General features: G+C 45.6%; 1 protein-coding gene across 1 annotated transcript in view; it reads left to right on the top strand.

Moving 5' to 3' along the window:
* Positions 1-15,902, top strand: part of ZBTB46 (zinc finger and BTB domain containing 46) — a 66,513-nt gene extending 50,611 nt beyond the window's left edge. Inside the window, exons 4-5 of the mRNA XM_080925155.1 lie at positions 8,430-8,605; positions 12,460-15,902. Of these exons, the coding sequence (XP_080781281.1) occupies positions 8,430-8,605; positions 12,460-12,864 (581 nt within the window). The 3' untranslated portion in view covers positions 12,865-15,902. The remainder of the gene's footprint in view (positions 1-8,429; positions 8,606-12,459) is intronic.
* The last annotated feature ends 303 nt before the right edge of the window (positions 15,903-16,205 follow it).

Genomic DNA, 16,205 nt, shown 5'->3' with positions numbered 1-16,205 from the left:
CATACACAAAAGAGTAAAGGACAAGGGTCTAGGGAGGGAGATCTGAGCACAAGGACCTGAGATCAGTCCCAGAGCCACATTAAAAAGCGGCAAGTGCAGGCCTGCATGAATGTGCGTAATCACAGCAGCCGTGGGGAGAGACAGCTGGGTCCCTCTGGCTCACTGGCCAATCTGTCTAGTTTAATTGGTCAGTTCAAGGCCAAGAAAATACCCCATCTTAAATGAACTGAGTGATATTCCTGAGGATGACACCGGAGGCTGTCCCCCAGCCTCCACACACATTTGTATGCACATGTGTTTGTGTTTGTGTGTGCTTGTATGTGTGCGGGCACATATCACAGAAGAAAAGATGGAAGATAAATAGAAAATCATGGTGGGCTCAAGCCTGGTTATATTAGTAATAATATAATGTATGTTACATATGTACTTTATAATATATAGGTACAAACCAGCACTTAGGATGCTGTGGCAGGAAGAGTATGGCAAGTCTGAGGCCAACCTGGAGCACAGAGCAAGCGAGACCCTTGTCTCAAGCCAAGGAAGCATCCTTATACTAATGTAAACATTAAATATCCCCCTCAGAAGTTTGTCAGACTCACTCTCTCACACAACAGGCAAAATTCTCACCTAGGTTAATCTTGAACTCCTGGGTTCTTATGATCCTCGTGCCTCAACTTCCCAAGTGCTGAGATGACAGGTGTATGCTGCTATATTCTTTTTTATTAATTAATTAGTATTATTTTTTTCTTTAAAAAAAAATCTCTTTGCCAGGCAGTGGTGGCACATGGGAGGCAGGCAGATACCTGGGTCTGAGGCCAGTCTGGTTTAGAGAGAGTTTCAGGACAGCCAGGGATGCACTGAGAAACCATGTTTCAAAACAAACAAAACAAAACAAAAAAAGCTGAGCCAAACTAAACTAAGTAAGTAAATACATGATACAACTATTACTGTTTTAAATTCTAACTTGTTTAAAATAGTGTTTCCTGTGGCCCAGGCTATGAACTTGCTAAGTTGTTGAAGACCTGAGGAACGTGGATGTTCCTGCCTTTGTCTCCACAGTTAGGATTACAACTGTGGACCGCCATGCCAGGTTATGTAGTGCTGGTACTGGAACCCAGGATTCTGTACCTGCTAGGCAGCACTCCAGCAGCTGAGCTGAGTTCCTACTCAAGCTTTGTTTTGTTTAGAAAGAGAAATTTATTCAGTATCCTGCTAGGGGCAGTGGGCACTAAGGTATTGCCTGCCTGTTTTTGTTTTTTTGTTTTTTGTTTTCCTTTTAGTTTATATATGAGAGACACAAAAAAGTTAAAAGAAAAACACACACATCTCATATATATACACACACATACATATATACACACATGTACCTATATACACACGTATATGTATATGTATAAATATATGTATATGTTTATGTATATGTATATGTACCAAGCAAACACCATCCTGAAAAAAAAAATCAGATACTTCACAGTAATTTTAAAGTCACTGCATGGTGACAGAAAGGATGTGCACTTCGCAGCTTAACCTTTAGATGCAGGAAACAGAAGTAGAGAGAAATGGAGACATGGAGAAGAGTGTGGCTATGACTTGGCTTTTGCCATTCTTTGTAATGGACAGAGGACAGAGAGGACTTGAACAGTTTTCGGTGCTAAATCAACCTTGAGTTCCTGGAATGAACCCATCTGGTTGCAAGATGTTACTCTCTTTCTGTGTTGTATTCAACTTTATGTTTTGTTTAAATTCTGTGTCTATATTCACAGACATGTTGGCCTGTAACGGCACAATTAGGAACTCTATAGTATAGCAACAAGTGCAGAATATGCCAAACTCATCGAAGGAAAGTTTTACCAATACAGACCAGCTAGGGCCATATACAACAGCATCAGAGGCCAAGAATACAGAGCAAGTGCTTTCTTTCACTTACGGACAAACTGAGGTTAGACTCCAGCAGCAGGAAGACACTAGACAGCACCTAAACACTCCTTCCTTTCTTCCTTCCTTCCTTCCTTTTCTGTAGTCAATGTTTTGGAACAATAGCCCAGGTTGATTTCAAACTCAGTATCTTTCTGCCTCAGCCTCAGAAGTGCTGGTACTGCAGTGACCATTTTGGTCTTCCTGAGACAGAGTCAGCTGTACCCAAACTTGCCCCACTCCCACTATGTAGTTGAGGATGACCTTGTACTCCTGATTTTCTTGCCTCCATCTCTTAAACACTAAGCTTAAAGGTATGTGCCAGTGTGAGCTACTGTTCACAGCTGTGTGTGCTTTGGTGCTTCTTCGTAAGGCGTTCTTTGTAGCCTAGCCTCAAATCAGGATGCTCCTTTCTCTGTATCAATGATTACTGGGATTAGATTCTATCCAACCCGTAGGCCACATCATAATGGTTTATAAATAATTTTCCTTTAAGAAAAAAACTGTAGGTTTTAAATTTCTATGTCAAGAAGGAAGAGAACAAAAAGCAGATTTTAAAGAAAGTAGCAGGAGAGAAGTAAAGGTGTCAAAGGTGTCATGAAACAGAAAGCAGGCATGCAAAGCACAGGAAAAATAACCAGAGAGATGGCTCAGTAGTTAAGAGCACTTGTGCACAAACATGGGCCCTGCCTGTGTTTGAGTTTTAATGAAGTGTGGTAAGTCACAGACATTGAAGTGATTGCCCTAGGCTGGAGAGATGGCTTAGTGGTTAAGAGCACTGACTACTCTTCCAGAGGTCCTGAGTTCAAATCCCAGCAACCACATGGTGGCTCATAACCGTCTGTAATAGAATCGGATGCCCTCTTCTGGTCTGTCTGAAGACAGCTACAGTGTACAGTGTAAAATAAATAAATAAATAAACAGATAAATAAATAGATAGAAAAGCATTTGCTTAAAAAAAGTGACTGCCCTAAAGGAAGAGGTTTATTATACTCACGGGCATGCCTTACAGTGCAGAAGCACACAGAAGCACCAGCACTTGGGAGGCAGCCAGAGGGGAGGAAACAGAAGCAAGAACCTTGTTTCTGTGGGAAGAACCATGTGAAGGGAGTGTCGGGACAACTAGTCCTCTGCCTAGGGATCTAGGGCAGGCAGCAGTGGTCTTAAGTGTGGAGTCCTGCAGAGGAGGGGTAGGAGTGAGTGCATTGCCTTTCTCATTGCTGTGGTCAAATGACTGATGAGCAACCTAAGGAAGGGTTTATTTTGGGTTACAAGTCAGGTGTGCAAGTTCATCACAGAGAGGAAGGCATGGTTAGACCAGCAGCCAATCACACTGAGCCAGCTGTCGGGAGGCAGTGATGAATGGTGGTGCTCAGCTGAACTTGCTCTCTTTGCACAGTCTAGGTACCTCACCTATGGAGTGAATGGTGTTACAGACATTTAAAAAGACCCAACTTAGATTATCTTTCACTGGCATGCCCAGAGGCATCAGCCATTGCAGGTGGTCCTTTACTTTAGGGAAGTATCTGGTCCCCTGTATCAAATCTTCAAATACAGAAATTAGAGGCCACGGTTGGTAGAAAGTGGGGGGACTTGATCCAGGCTGTTCAGACTTGCTGCAGTGGGGACCGGTGCGCATAGACGTGTGGCAGTGCTAGAGGCGACAGTGCAGCTCCTGTGAGCGAAACACGGTACCGAGAGAATGAGAAATCTACCAAGAAAAGTCGCGTGCCCTCCTCACCGAGCACAGAAAGGTAGCTTGGGTTGAATTGTAAACTTTTAAAAAGCTGCTTAGCCAACTGTGCATGGTATGTTGCCTTTCTTGGGTGTGCAGCAGAGACAAGGGGTCCACTGAGGCACACATGCAGGGTCATTTCAGCATAAAGGTAAAATGCTGTGCTGTGATAAGCAAGAATGGCTGGCTGCACTTCCCCAGACTGATGTTGACGGAATCCAGCTAGTCCTGAGCAGATGACTCCACAGACACAAGTCCTAGAATAGCAAAACAAAAGAGTAGGGCAGATGTCAGGACTGGCTCTGGCTGGTTTGAGAAGATCCTCTGTTAAAAAAATCAAGTACTGACAAAAATATAGCTTTATTCCAAAATGCTCTTTAAAATCTGTACATGTATCTCTCTTTTTTTAAAAAAAATAAAGTTGTATTAAAAAAAGACAAAAGAAAAGATCCTCTGAGTATGCTACAGAGTACACTTACAGGAGGGCAGTGAAGCGAATAATTTTTAAAAAGATATGTATACTTTAACAAGATGGCTCAACAAGTGAAGGCACTTACCACCAACCTTGACTACCTGAGTTTGATCCCGAGCCCACACGGTGGAACGCAAGAACCAACGCCCACAAACTGTCATCTGACCATTCCATATATGCGTCCCCCATGTGTAAATAAATATAACAATAAAGGTTTAAACTTCTTCTGAAAATAATTTGAATGTCTTCATATTTTATTTTGTTATTTTAATACAAAAGGTATATTCATAAATGAAAAAACGAGGCATAACTTTTTTGGATTCACGAAGGAGATGCATCACAAGTGTAGTGCTTTGGAAATTGTCACTTGATGAAGAAACACACACAGGACCATTCATGGTTGACTCTGGAAGTGCCCACTGACTTCTCTGTCTGCATGTAGCAAACCTGCCTATCCCGTCTCCCTCACTGGTGTTTTCTGCATGACAGTAATGAAAAGATTCCTGAGTGACTACTTGTGGGTTCTACAGTTAGAGGTCTGAAGGTGGCATCTTGTGGCTTGGCAACAGTAACAATACGAAACTGAATTATATGTTACAAAAGACAAGCAATTGTTAACTGGTCATATAGATAGTTAAAAAGTTTCAAAAGATACTTTTTATTCACACCTTTTGTAGTCTCAAGGTATACAATGTTGCAGAGGTCTGCTGTTTTGTATTTCATTTGGCCTGTATTTTCTGATAAGGTCAAGTTGCTGAGAGGCAACTAAGGTCTCTAACAAAGCCCACACTGGCCTCAATCTCTTCATCCTTCTAATTCAGTCTTTCTAGTGCTAGGATTAGTCCAGTATGGAAGTGTAGGGTTAAGTGTATATCTACCTGCCATCTATGTCTACTCTGGGCAAAGCCTGTCACAAGGAGGGGATCATGGGCATATCTAGACTGGGTTGTTCTAAGGAAAGCACTATTTCTGTAGCTAGGCATAGTGGTGCATGCCCTTAATCCCAGCACTTGGGAGGAAGATGCAGGCAGATCTCTTGAGTTTGAGGCCAGTGTGGTCTATAAAGAGAGTTCAGGACAGCCAGAGCTACTCTGTGAGACCCTGTCTCCAAAAAAGCTTTCTATTCATAAGTATTTATCTAACATGTATTCTGAATTATGTACTTAAATATAAATATGCAATTAAGACATTTAAAATTTCTTACAGATTTTTATTTGCCATGAAAAAGAATGTTGATTGAATTTTACCAATGAATTTCTGATGTATTTAAGATGATTACAGTTTTATTAATTACTAACATGATGAATTTCACTGGTGATTTTCTCACACACACACACACACATACACACACACACACACACACACACACACACACACACACACACACACACACATTCTGTACCCCCTTCCTCCATCATGTCCCTTTCAAGCCTTAGTCTCATGATTTTAACTTGCCCCATATAAATTTTTAATTTATTTTTATTTACCTGTATGAATGTTTGCTTGTATCTGTATATGTGCACCATACCCATGCTTGGTGCTTACAGACAACAAAGGGCATCAGAGTCTCTGGAACTGGAATTATAGATAATTGTGAACTTGGGTCTTCAGTAGCAAGTGCTCCTAAGCACTGAGCATTTCTCCAGCCCCTATAATTTAAACTTCTCAGTATTTTATTTTATAAATGTGGGTGGTGGTGGTACCTATGGAGGCCAGAAGAAGGAATTGGATTATATGTTGCTGGAGTTATAGGTTGGCTGTGAGCTGCCCAATGTGTGTGCTAGGAACCAAACTAGGTCCTCTATAAGGACAGTGTATACTCTTAACTACTAAGCCATTTCAGCAGTCACTATGATCAGGCTGGACTCACATTCAGAGACCCTCCTCCCCTTGCCTCCTGAGTGCTGGGATTCAGAGCATGCTCAACCACAGTGCCTGAACCTTTGTGTTTATAGAAGAGTGGAAAGCGGGTACAACCACAAGGCATCTTTGAAGAAAACATTGGAGAAACTTGGCTCCTTGCTTTCCCTTTCTGTCTTTGAGTGGCTAATTTATTTTAATGTGATAAGAGGAAACTAGGAATCATGGGGTGAGAAAGGCCATTGTGCAGGTATGTGACAGGTAGTGTCTCTGCCTGAGGGACATTGCTCTGTTGCCTGGAATGTGAGCCAAATCAAGACCTAGAAGGAAAGGACAAAATACAGCTTGTGTTTTCCCTTTCGGGAGCTCCAGGGCTGGTGTAGGCAATGGCTGGATGTGTGTTCCTTTTGTTACATGGCATATGTCGTGTGTGTCACTAGTTCTGGTCATGCAGAGTTAAGTGCCAGCTGCTTTTTCTCCATGTCTTCCATCTGGTACACATAGAAACCCTGGCATCACACGGGCCATCACCGCCATGCTCCAGTCCGCCACTGGGACCCATTTTTGGGAAGACCTATCTACAGGAGCTGCACTGCTTCCCATGCTCCCCTGGCACTGGCAATGGGGTGTGGTTAAAACGATGGCTTCAAAATGAGGTCACAATATGCTGCATATGATATTCCATCCAGTGCACATATGATCTCAGCTCTATAAGTACCCACAGTGTTCATGCAAGGAAGAGACCCAAAAGAAACCAGATTGCTGACCATAGTGACTGATTTCATTCTCTAGGCTGTGATGAATCTCTTCCCCACTCCTGCCCCCAGTTCCTACTTGTAGAGACCAGCTTGCCTTATGCACACACTCAAAGAAAATAAAACTTGGGCTGCAGAGATGGCTCAGCAGTTAAGAGCACTGTCTGTTCTTCCAGAGGTTCTGAGTTCAATTCCCAGCAACCACATGGTGGCTCACAACCATCTGTAATGGGATCTGATGCCTTCTTCTGGGATGCAGACCTACATGCAGGTAGAATGTTGTGTACAGAATCTTTTAAAATCTTATTTTAAAAGAAATCTTTAAAAAATCTTGTTTTGAGTTTTTTTTTTTTTTTTTTTTTTTTTTTTTTTTTTTTTTCTGTTGTTGTTTTTCAATATGGCATTTCTCTATGTATCTCTGATTGTCCTGGAACTTTCTCTGTTGACCAGGCTGGCTTCAAACTCACAGAAATCCAGCCTCTGCCTCCTGGGTGCTGGGATTAAAGACCTGCGTCAGCATGGCCTTACTAAGAACTTAACTCTTAAGGAAAAGGAAGTCTTAGAGAGAGCGTACTCAGCTTTCGTCAGGAACTCAGCATCCTTTTTAGAAACATAGAAATTAGGAATGTGTACAGTAGCTCTGGGGAAGGACCAGTTGTCTGCTGTGATGCATCTGAGCCTGGCTTACAGACAGTAGGTATAAACTCAGGTCTAGCACAGAGTGCTCAGTGTTCACCTGCCTGAAGCACATCCTAGCTACCTAGAATAGCAGGAGATTTCAGAGTAAGACTGTCACACAAGCAAGGGGCTCCCTATGACTGAAAGAGGGTCTTCCTGACATTATCAGAACTGTGCACACCTGGGTGCTCACAGGGCTGTTCCCTGTGCACTTCAGTTCCAAGTTCCCGTGACTGGGACCTCAGGAGCAGAATGGTATGGGGGACACTGAGGGAACCTCTGAGCTTTTGAAGTTGATTGTATCCACTTAGTAGAGATGACAGTGAAGTGTCCTGGTTGTTAGAACAGAACTATATTAAACCATTTGGTTTTTTTTTTCTTTCTATCTTTTGGGCTTGTGCCATGGTTGAATGCTGTTTTTAGTTATTTTGGGTTTTTTTGTTTTGTTTTATTTTATATAAATTATTTTATTTTATATGAATACACTGTCCATTACAGATGGTTGTGAGCCACTGTGTGGTTGTTGAGATTTGAACTCAGGACCTCTGGAAGAGCAATCAGTGCTCTTAACCACTGAGCCATCTCTCCAGCCCTTGTTTTTCTTTTTGTCCTGGAACTTATTCTATAAACCAGGCTGACCTCAGAATTCACAAAGATCCACTTGTCTCTGCCGTCCAAGTGCTGGAATTAAAGGCGTGCACCACCACTGCCCAGCTTGAATGGTAGTTTTTATCTTCCTCTCCAGGGTAGTAACTAATGCATCCATGCCAAACATCATGTTTTGGTGTCCAGTGATGTGTGGGTGTAGGGAAGCTCTGAGCAGGGTAAAGACAGCTATGTAGGGTGAGTTGATCCCATAGCAAGCTGCTGACCCAGTAAAGCTCTTGGTATGTTCTCAGCAGAGTCCTGGAAGGTTGTCTGTTTAGTGGGAGGCTCCTGAGAGCTCTGTTGGGCGTGGAGTGAGATGGTTGGTCATGTGGGCTCAGGTGCTAATGTCTCTTCTACTGTCTTTCAGTGAACGAATTCACGGTGATCAGGAAGAAGTTCAAGTGCCCCTACTGCAGCTTCTCAGCCATGCACCAGTGCATCCTTAAGCGACACATGCGCTCACATACTGGAGAGCGGCCCTACCCTTGTGAGATCTGTGGCAAGAAGTTCACTAGGAGAGAGCACATGAAGCGACACACTCTGGTGAGTGCAGGTGCCAGTGCTTGAGGGTACATGATAAAAGTGGTCGCAGATGTCCCGACAGGCAGGGTGTAGAATACCCAGGACACCCCAATCCACCATCCCAGAATGGGTGCCTTGCCGAGGAAATGTGGAACAGGGGAGAGCTGCTCTGACCCCTTTCCTGTACTTCCCCTCAGGGGCTCCAAGCCTGTCTGAGTTTGAGTGCAGAGTGCTGTCTGCTTGCTGGCCTCCTGAGCCTCTGCAGAGTGCACACTGCTACCCACGCTCTGGCCTGCCTATCTGCGTCTCTACTGTTGTGCCCGGCTCTTAGCACCTTGCAGGCTGTTTTCAAGTAGCAGGTGTTGAAGGATGAATCTGTCTGGCCAAGAAATGACAGAAAGAAAAAGTTGTTCAGAAACAGGTAGATTGGTTCAGGCAGATAGATCAGCAAAGTCAGGCAGGCACAGGCAGCTTACGGCAGGCTAGGCTCAAGGCATTAGAGCTCCTAAAAATGAGTCAGGGTTTGGGGAGGGGACATTTGGAGGAAGATGGAGTTAGGGGGGAATCTCAGGTTTCAGTGATCATCTTCTCTGGCTGTCTGCTGTACCACTTCTTAGTTCTCTGACCCTGACTGCAGGCCTGCAAGGCATCCCTGCAGGGGCTTATTCAAAATAGGGACCTCTGATGCACCTGTCTGACTTGCTGTGAGCAGAACCCCAGCCCCTCCCCCAACCTCAGGTCCTGGAGTCCTGTGTGCTCCCTCATAGCTGCTTGAAGTCTTAGAGCTGGTTTTAGATCTTGGTATGTAGCTTAGCCAGTAGAGTGCTCTCCATGAAGCCCTGAATTCAGTCCCTAGCGCCACATGATGGTATATTTCCTGTGATACAAACACACACTTGGGAAGCGGAGTAAAGAATATCAGAAGTTCAAGACATTCGGTTGGCTGTGGATAAGGATAACTGCCACCAAGCTTGACCGCCTGGGTTCGATCCCAGGACCCACATGGTTGGAAGGATAGAACGGACAATTGTGGTGCTGAGGCACACACAAAACAGACAGGCAGACAGACACAGAGTAAATTTTTTAAAACAATCAAGGTCATCCTCAATTACTAGCAGATTCGAGGCCAGTCTGTGATACTTGTGACCTTGTCTCAAAGAGCAACAAAATAACTTTTAACTAGTTTTGTGTTTGTTTTGCTGAGTTCACAGTTTAACAGATTTAAGTGGAAGGCTGTCACCACCACACAGCTTTTCCTATTCAGAGAGTACTGTGTCTTGATTTTCAGCTTGTAGGTAATGAAAAGTCTTGAAAAGTCTGCATTTTTTAAAAAACTGAAACCACATTCACCCTTGTTTGAGGTCGGGTTACTCGGCCTGCCCTTTGCATGGGTTCGTTGTTCTCATTTCAGGAACTGAAAGATTGTTCCCACTTCAGAGTATCACCAAGAGGAGGCAGGAGGATGATAAGTTCTAAGCAGCCTGTGTACCAGGCTCAGAATAAGCTACATAGTGAGTTAATGATGATGATACATCAAGGTTTGCATGAGAAAAAGGTCTCAATAGTTCATAGTTTTCTTGGGATGCCTATCTTAGAAAAAGTATAACCCTCTCTGTATTAGAGGCAGCTCTGGAGCCCAAACCACTGTGCTCACCATCTACTGCCCTGACTTCTTGCCCCTCCAGAGGTGGAGACACAGCTCTGAGGGCCGCTCTGCACACTGCCAGGGATCTGGAATCATCAAGGGTCATGGCAGCAGATTGCAGGATACCCAGCACCCTTCTTTTGTGCTTCTTCCCAGGCATGCCAGTTAGGATGAGTGAGAAACATTTCGCCATCTCTGAGCATCATAGTACAGCCAATAGTTCATATGGTAGTCCCCGGGCCACAGGAATCTTGGTAGTGCCAGACTCCTAGGCCTGCTCTTGTCTAATCAACACTGCTGTACCTTGGTCTAAGTTTTGTTCTTCTGTGGTAGAGAAAGGGGGAAACTCTGAGCTTAAAATGGCAAACAGGAGCTTGGGGCGATGTGTAGTTCATTTGGTAGACTATTTGCCTAATTTGCAGGAACCTCTGGGTTTGAGCCCCAGCACTACATAAAACCAAGCATGGTAAAACATATCTGTAATTGTGAAAGTGTAGAGGCTGAAAAAAAGGGAATTGAGAATTTTAGGCCAGGCTGAGAGAGGGAGAGAGACACGTAAGCCAAAGAAACCAAAAAGTGCCCTATGTGCTAAGGTCTCATTTCTAGAATCAAACTTTCAGGGAAGCTTGTATGGCTGGCACCCCAGCTTTAAGGACCACCAGTTCCCCCTAGTGACAGCACCTTCCAAGTCATGCTTTGAACTTCCCAAATTTTTCTCAGTTGGTGGATATTTGAGACTTAACTCAGAGTTCTGCAGAAGGCAACTCTGTCTGCAAGAAAGGTATATTCAAGAGAGGGGAGTGGGTGTTCTGCAAGATCTTTGGGACTGGAAGCCTAGGAAGCCCCCCCCCCACCCCCGAAGGGAGGGTGGCACTCAAGGCCCAGACAGATACACAGTGCCATCTTGTGGTCAGATCTTTGTGAGTGGATGAGCCCTTTGCTGTCATGCTTATAGCTGGAGAACTAGAAGACTCAGAATAGTGGGAACAAGTTCTATCACCCCCGTAGCTGTGAGCAGCCTGTTCTCCAGCAGTACTGGCGGCAGCATTGTGCAGGAGGGAAGGGAGCCTAGAGTCTGGGGAAGCTTCCAGCTAAGGAAACCTATTCTAGGGTGTTGGCCTGAGACCAGTCCACCTGTGTATGTCCTGAGATTGTCTGGCAAGGGACAGTTATGGGCTCCTCTAGGTTCCTCCGCTTCCATTTTGAAGCTTAGGGTCAGGATTTATATACAAGGAGGTACAGTGAGGCTGGCCAGGCTGAGAATTCCTATGGGCACCCCACAAATCCCATCTCTTGGAAGGCAATTCTGCACAGGCTAACTTTCTGCGGAGTACACCGGTTCTTATGCACGCACGCTTCCTCAGGCCCAGGCCTCCTGGCTCCCCTCCAGGAGCTCTAGGCTTTAGTGCTCTGTACACTCAAGGTCCTTCTGCGTGCTGTGCCTTCTTGCTAAGCACTACAACAGCGGGCCACCAACTGCTGCCATCCCTCTCTGGCTGCTATACTTCCTTTGCTGACCCTAATTGCTCATCTCTGTCCTTGCCCTTCAGTTGATACACAGGACAGAAGGACTTTCCCCCTTTTAGGGAAGCAATGTGCATAGCAGCCAGGCCAGGGTTCAATTCCATTGCCCTTCTGTTAGGCTCCAGTCCACTCCCCACCCATCATCTCCTAGGACTCCATGCTGACCCCTCTCCCTCTACTCCTCACCTGTAGTGCTCAGGCTGCCCAGCCCACCAAGCTAGACTGCGCTTCCCCAAAGGCAGATTCCACCGGAAGCTTCCAACCACAGCTGTGTATGGGCTGCCTGTCTTGTATTTCTCAGCTCCGCGCCACCTGGCTTGCCAGGCCAGCTCCTCTGCCTGTACAGAGTTAAAGTTATCTGGGCTCCAGAGCGGCTCTAGCGCTGATAAGAGCCTCTCGTGTTGCCATGCATGGAAGTTTGTAGGAAGGCTACTTCAGGCAGAGGGAGTAATGGGACCAAGTGAGAATTGTACTATCGAGAGTACTTGGATACAGATATTTGGGGATCTGACCAATTTCTAGCTGGTGCCATGACACCATTTCCCCTGGTGCCTACGGCATCCCCAAGATGATTTCCTGCCTCTAGTGATATTGCCCATGGGGGCTCCAGATAGATCCCTGTTACCTACAGTCCCTGTCGGGCTGTCCCTCCCGTGTCTTCTCACCCCAATATTTCACCCCTCCACTGACTGCTCTGTCCCTCCAGGTCCACAGCAAGGACAAGAAGTATGTGTGCAAAGTATGCAGCCGTGTGTTCATGTCCGCAGCCAGCGTGGGCATTAAGCACGGCTCTCGTCGCCATGGCGTTTGTGCAGACTGTGCTGGCCAGGGTGTGGGCACGCCGCTGGACCACGGTGGAGGTGGTGAGGGCTCCCCTGAAGCACTGTTTGCTGGTGAAGGGCCATACCTGGAGGACCCAGATGACCCACGAGGGGAAGTGGAGGAGGAGCTGGGTGAGGATGAGGATGAGGATGTGGCCAAGTGGAAGGACGACGTGGGTTTGGCACATGAGGATGCACTGCTGGGAGATGAGAAGGATGACGAGGACTCTCCACAGGGACCTCACAGCCCCTCTGGGGAGCCTGATAAAGACTTTGCCTGGATCTCTTAGGCTCTGCTCTAGTGGGCAGGGTGAGTGGTGGCTGAATCGCTTTGTCCACCTGTGTGTGTGTCTTAGTGGATCTTTACTTGCCCAGGAGCAGGGCCATGCTTACTCCTTGAAGCTCTTCCTACAGACCCTCCTCTGTGCTACACCCCTCCCCATTGCGTAAACTGGTCCTGGGACCTAAAAATTGGGTGTGACTCCAGTAACTGGGGAGCACTAGCACTGAACACAAAGTGAGGGGTACAGTGTGGGTTTAAGAAAAGGGAGAATGCATGCTCCCACCTGTCCAGGTATTAATGGAATCCCCAGCAGGTGTCTAGATGTATGGGCAGGACTGCACCAAGGCCTGGGTATGCTTCCTCAGGGTATCAAAGGAGCCCTTTGCTGTGAACCTGGCTAGGAATGCAAGATGACTCAGTGTACAGGTCAGGGTCAGTATGGTTATGGTCATGAGGGCAGTCCCCCAGACTGCAGGCCCGAGTAGGTGTTGAGTTTTGCATAAACACAAACTGCTCCATCCTCAGCATTGCTCAGTATCCTTCTACACCCCCCCCAAACAGTCAGGTTATGGGCTATGGCCCTGTGTCACTCTGTCCTCTTGGGTTCTGCTGTCCCACGGCAGCTGGTGGAACCTAGTGGGCAAAAGTCCTGCAACCCTCTTACCTCCAGGCTTTGGTGCTTAACACAAAATGGCTGCAGATGCCTCTCTGGAAGCCCTAGGCTCCAGGTGCTATCTCTGTGGGAAGCAGCTACCTAATTGGCAGGCCGAGGAGGAGTGCTGTCTGTTCTAGAGGGGACCTGTGGCCAGATACTTTCCACATGAGGCTCACAGGGTTGAGTTGCAAAGGCCACAGCTCTTTGTTCTGTGTGCACTTTCTTGGAGAGCCCTACTGTGCACCCTGAGTTCTGCCCGTGCTTTTGCTGACCCCCTCCTTGGACCAGATAGAGCTCAGCTCTTGCCTTTGTTGCTGCTAACACTGGAGGTGGGTGTTCCTAGCTGCAGTGTGCTGCTATGTCTCTCTGCCTGGAAACCAAATCTTAAAGAAGTCAGAGACATTTTGAGGTGGTCACTACAGATTACTTTGTTTCCTTTAACTCTCCATCAAGTCCTCTTGCCGTATTTCTACAGGCTCTCACACTTGTTCTGTGAAGTGTGGGCTTCACTCCCATGACTCCGAGGCCCAGAGAGACGGCTGTCCACTTACTGGTAGGGTAGACATAGATGCTACAGTCTGCCCTCCTCTTGAGGCTATTTCCGACAAACTATCAAGACGTTCCGTCCCTCACCCACCTCAACTCTCAAAGGCCCACTGCAATGGTATTCAAGAAACACTCTAGTGAGTGCTGGTGGGCTAACCCCACCCGGTGCAAGGGCTCATAAGGTTACTAAGCATTAGGGCTAATTAAAGAGTTTTGGTTTTCCTTTCTCAGACACTCAAATAGCTTATATATATATATATATTTTTAAACTGGCACATCTGTTCTCTTTGGTAAGGAGACACCCCATAAAACTGTAATTTAGGTCTCAGTGGTTTGTGCAGAACGTATGTCACTTGGTGACACTCCTCAAGTACTAGCTGCCTAAGCTACAGAGGGTACTGGCCTGGTCCTACAGAAGGAAGCAATCATAGCTTCTATTGTTTGAAACAAAACAACAGGGAGAACAGGGCCAGGACCCTCCTCTACACAGTGTAGGAACAGCTGCCTGGGAAGCTGTGTGTCCCTACACTCAGCTGCCCTCTTGTTCTGAGGCACACCAGTTATGGAGTACATTTTCATCATTGATGACATAGCTACACCTCCTTCTACCAACAAAACTCCAGGTTGAGCCTCTCTATCCTTGCCAGAGCCCATTGAGAGCTCCCAGACCTAGTACATTTCTCCCTCTTTTAAAATGCCTTTTCTAAACACTTTCTTATGAAATGCATTTGGAAACTAGACCTTTACTACCACTGTCTCTGGGTTTTTATATCAATCCAACTTCTCAGGCTGTCCTGCCCAGGACGCAGGACCCCTGGCCCACCTCCCAAGGCACCTGTGCCTCCACTCAGGATGTCTTGCTCTGAGGGGCTCCCCTTCCAGACTGCCTTTTCTGGCCATTCTGGGGTTCCCTGTTGGTGCCATAGAGCACTTCCTTAAAACCAGTACTGTACCAGAAAACTGAGGGTCCCAGTTCTGGTCCCACCACCTTCCAAGTGTTTGCCATGTGGCAGGCTTTGTTCTCGCTCAGTTTCCAACTGGACAGTGGAATTCTAGAGATCCAGATGAACACGTCCATCTCAGGAGGCACGGAGGGAAAAGATGTATGTATAAGTTTTTTTTTTTAAATGTGACTTTTTTTAAATCAATGTTCAAACTAATAAATATTTTTTTATGAAGAAGAAAAATGTGTAGATTACATTTCACATTTTGTATTTTTTTTTGTATGTGTGTGTGTCTGTATTCTGGTGTTTGTAACACCAAAGTGGAAAATCCAGCCCATGGCGTGGGCGCTGTGAGATTGACATGAGAAAGCGATATGACCTTGGTATGGTCTCTGGATCCCGACCAGTTTGTATTTGAACTCTGAGTTTTGGGGACCAGGACACCACTAGGACAGGGACCTGACTCAGAAGACACAGCTATGCTTCCAATTTTGCACATCTTCCTTTTAAAATAGGCCACAAAAAACCCAAGAAAATGCAAAACTGGAACTTTTTGCAATATTATGAAAGATAATCTTACTTTGGCTCATTCTATGACATGTATAACTCCTAAGAAAGCCATACTTAATGGTGATGTTCTTTTTCTGATCCTCTTGTGATTTGTATGTGGCTCTTTTAGAATCTCTTGTAGTGAGAGTGCTGTGTGTGCTTTTCTGAAATATTTATTTTTTTCAACATGCTTTCAATATGTCAACAAAAAGAAAAAGAGGCAGTGTTTGAAGATTGTTGTTTTTTTTTTCTGGGGATAATCTATATTATATTGACTTTATATTAATTATTATAAAACTGTGTTTGTACTGAAGATGTGTTCAATATTTGTGGGCGCTTTGTCATAATCAGTTGGTGGGGTTCACTGCTGTTGTCCTGCTTCTCGATAGCAACAGACAGGTAAGGATTGCCTTCTCTAGTGGTTCTTGCAATTTGTCTGCCTAGGTGTGCTCCAGGCTGCCTGTGGGTTTCCTTTCTGTGATGAGATTTAGTGTAGACATTCTTGCAAAACAATCACTTTAAATAAAATGGGAAATTGCTGCTCCATGCAGATGCCTCCTGTGTGGTTTGAATATAGCACCTTCCTGGGGTCTCTCGCTGGACAGAGGCAGCTGCCAGCTCTTTTGCTTACCCTTCGTTTTCTATTTCCCTCTA

This window comes from Micromys minutus, assembly GCF_963924665.1.
Source record: "Micromys minutus genome assembly, chromosome: 11".
In the NCBI taxonomy this organism is placed as follows: Eukaryota; Metazoa; Chordata; class Mammalia; order Rodentia; family Muridae; genus Micromys; species Micromys minutus.
The sequence above is the reverse complement of the archived record's forward strand: the minus strand, read 5'-3'. Positions and strand labels throughout refer to the sequence as shown.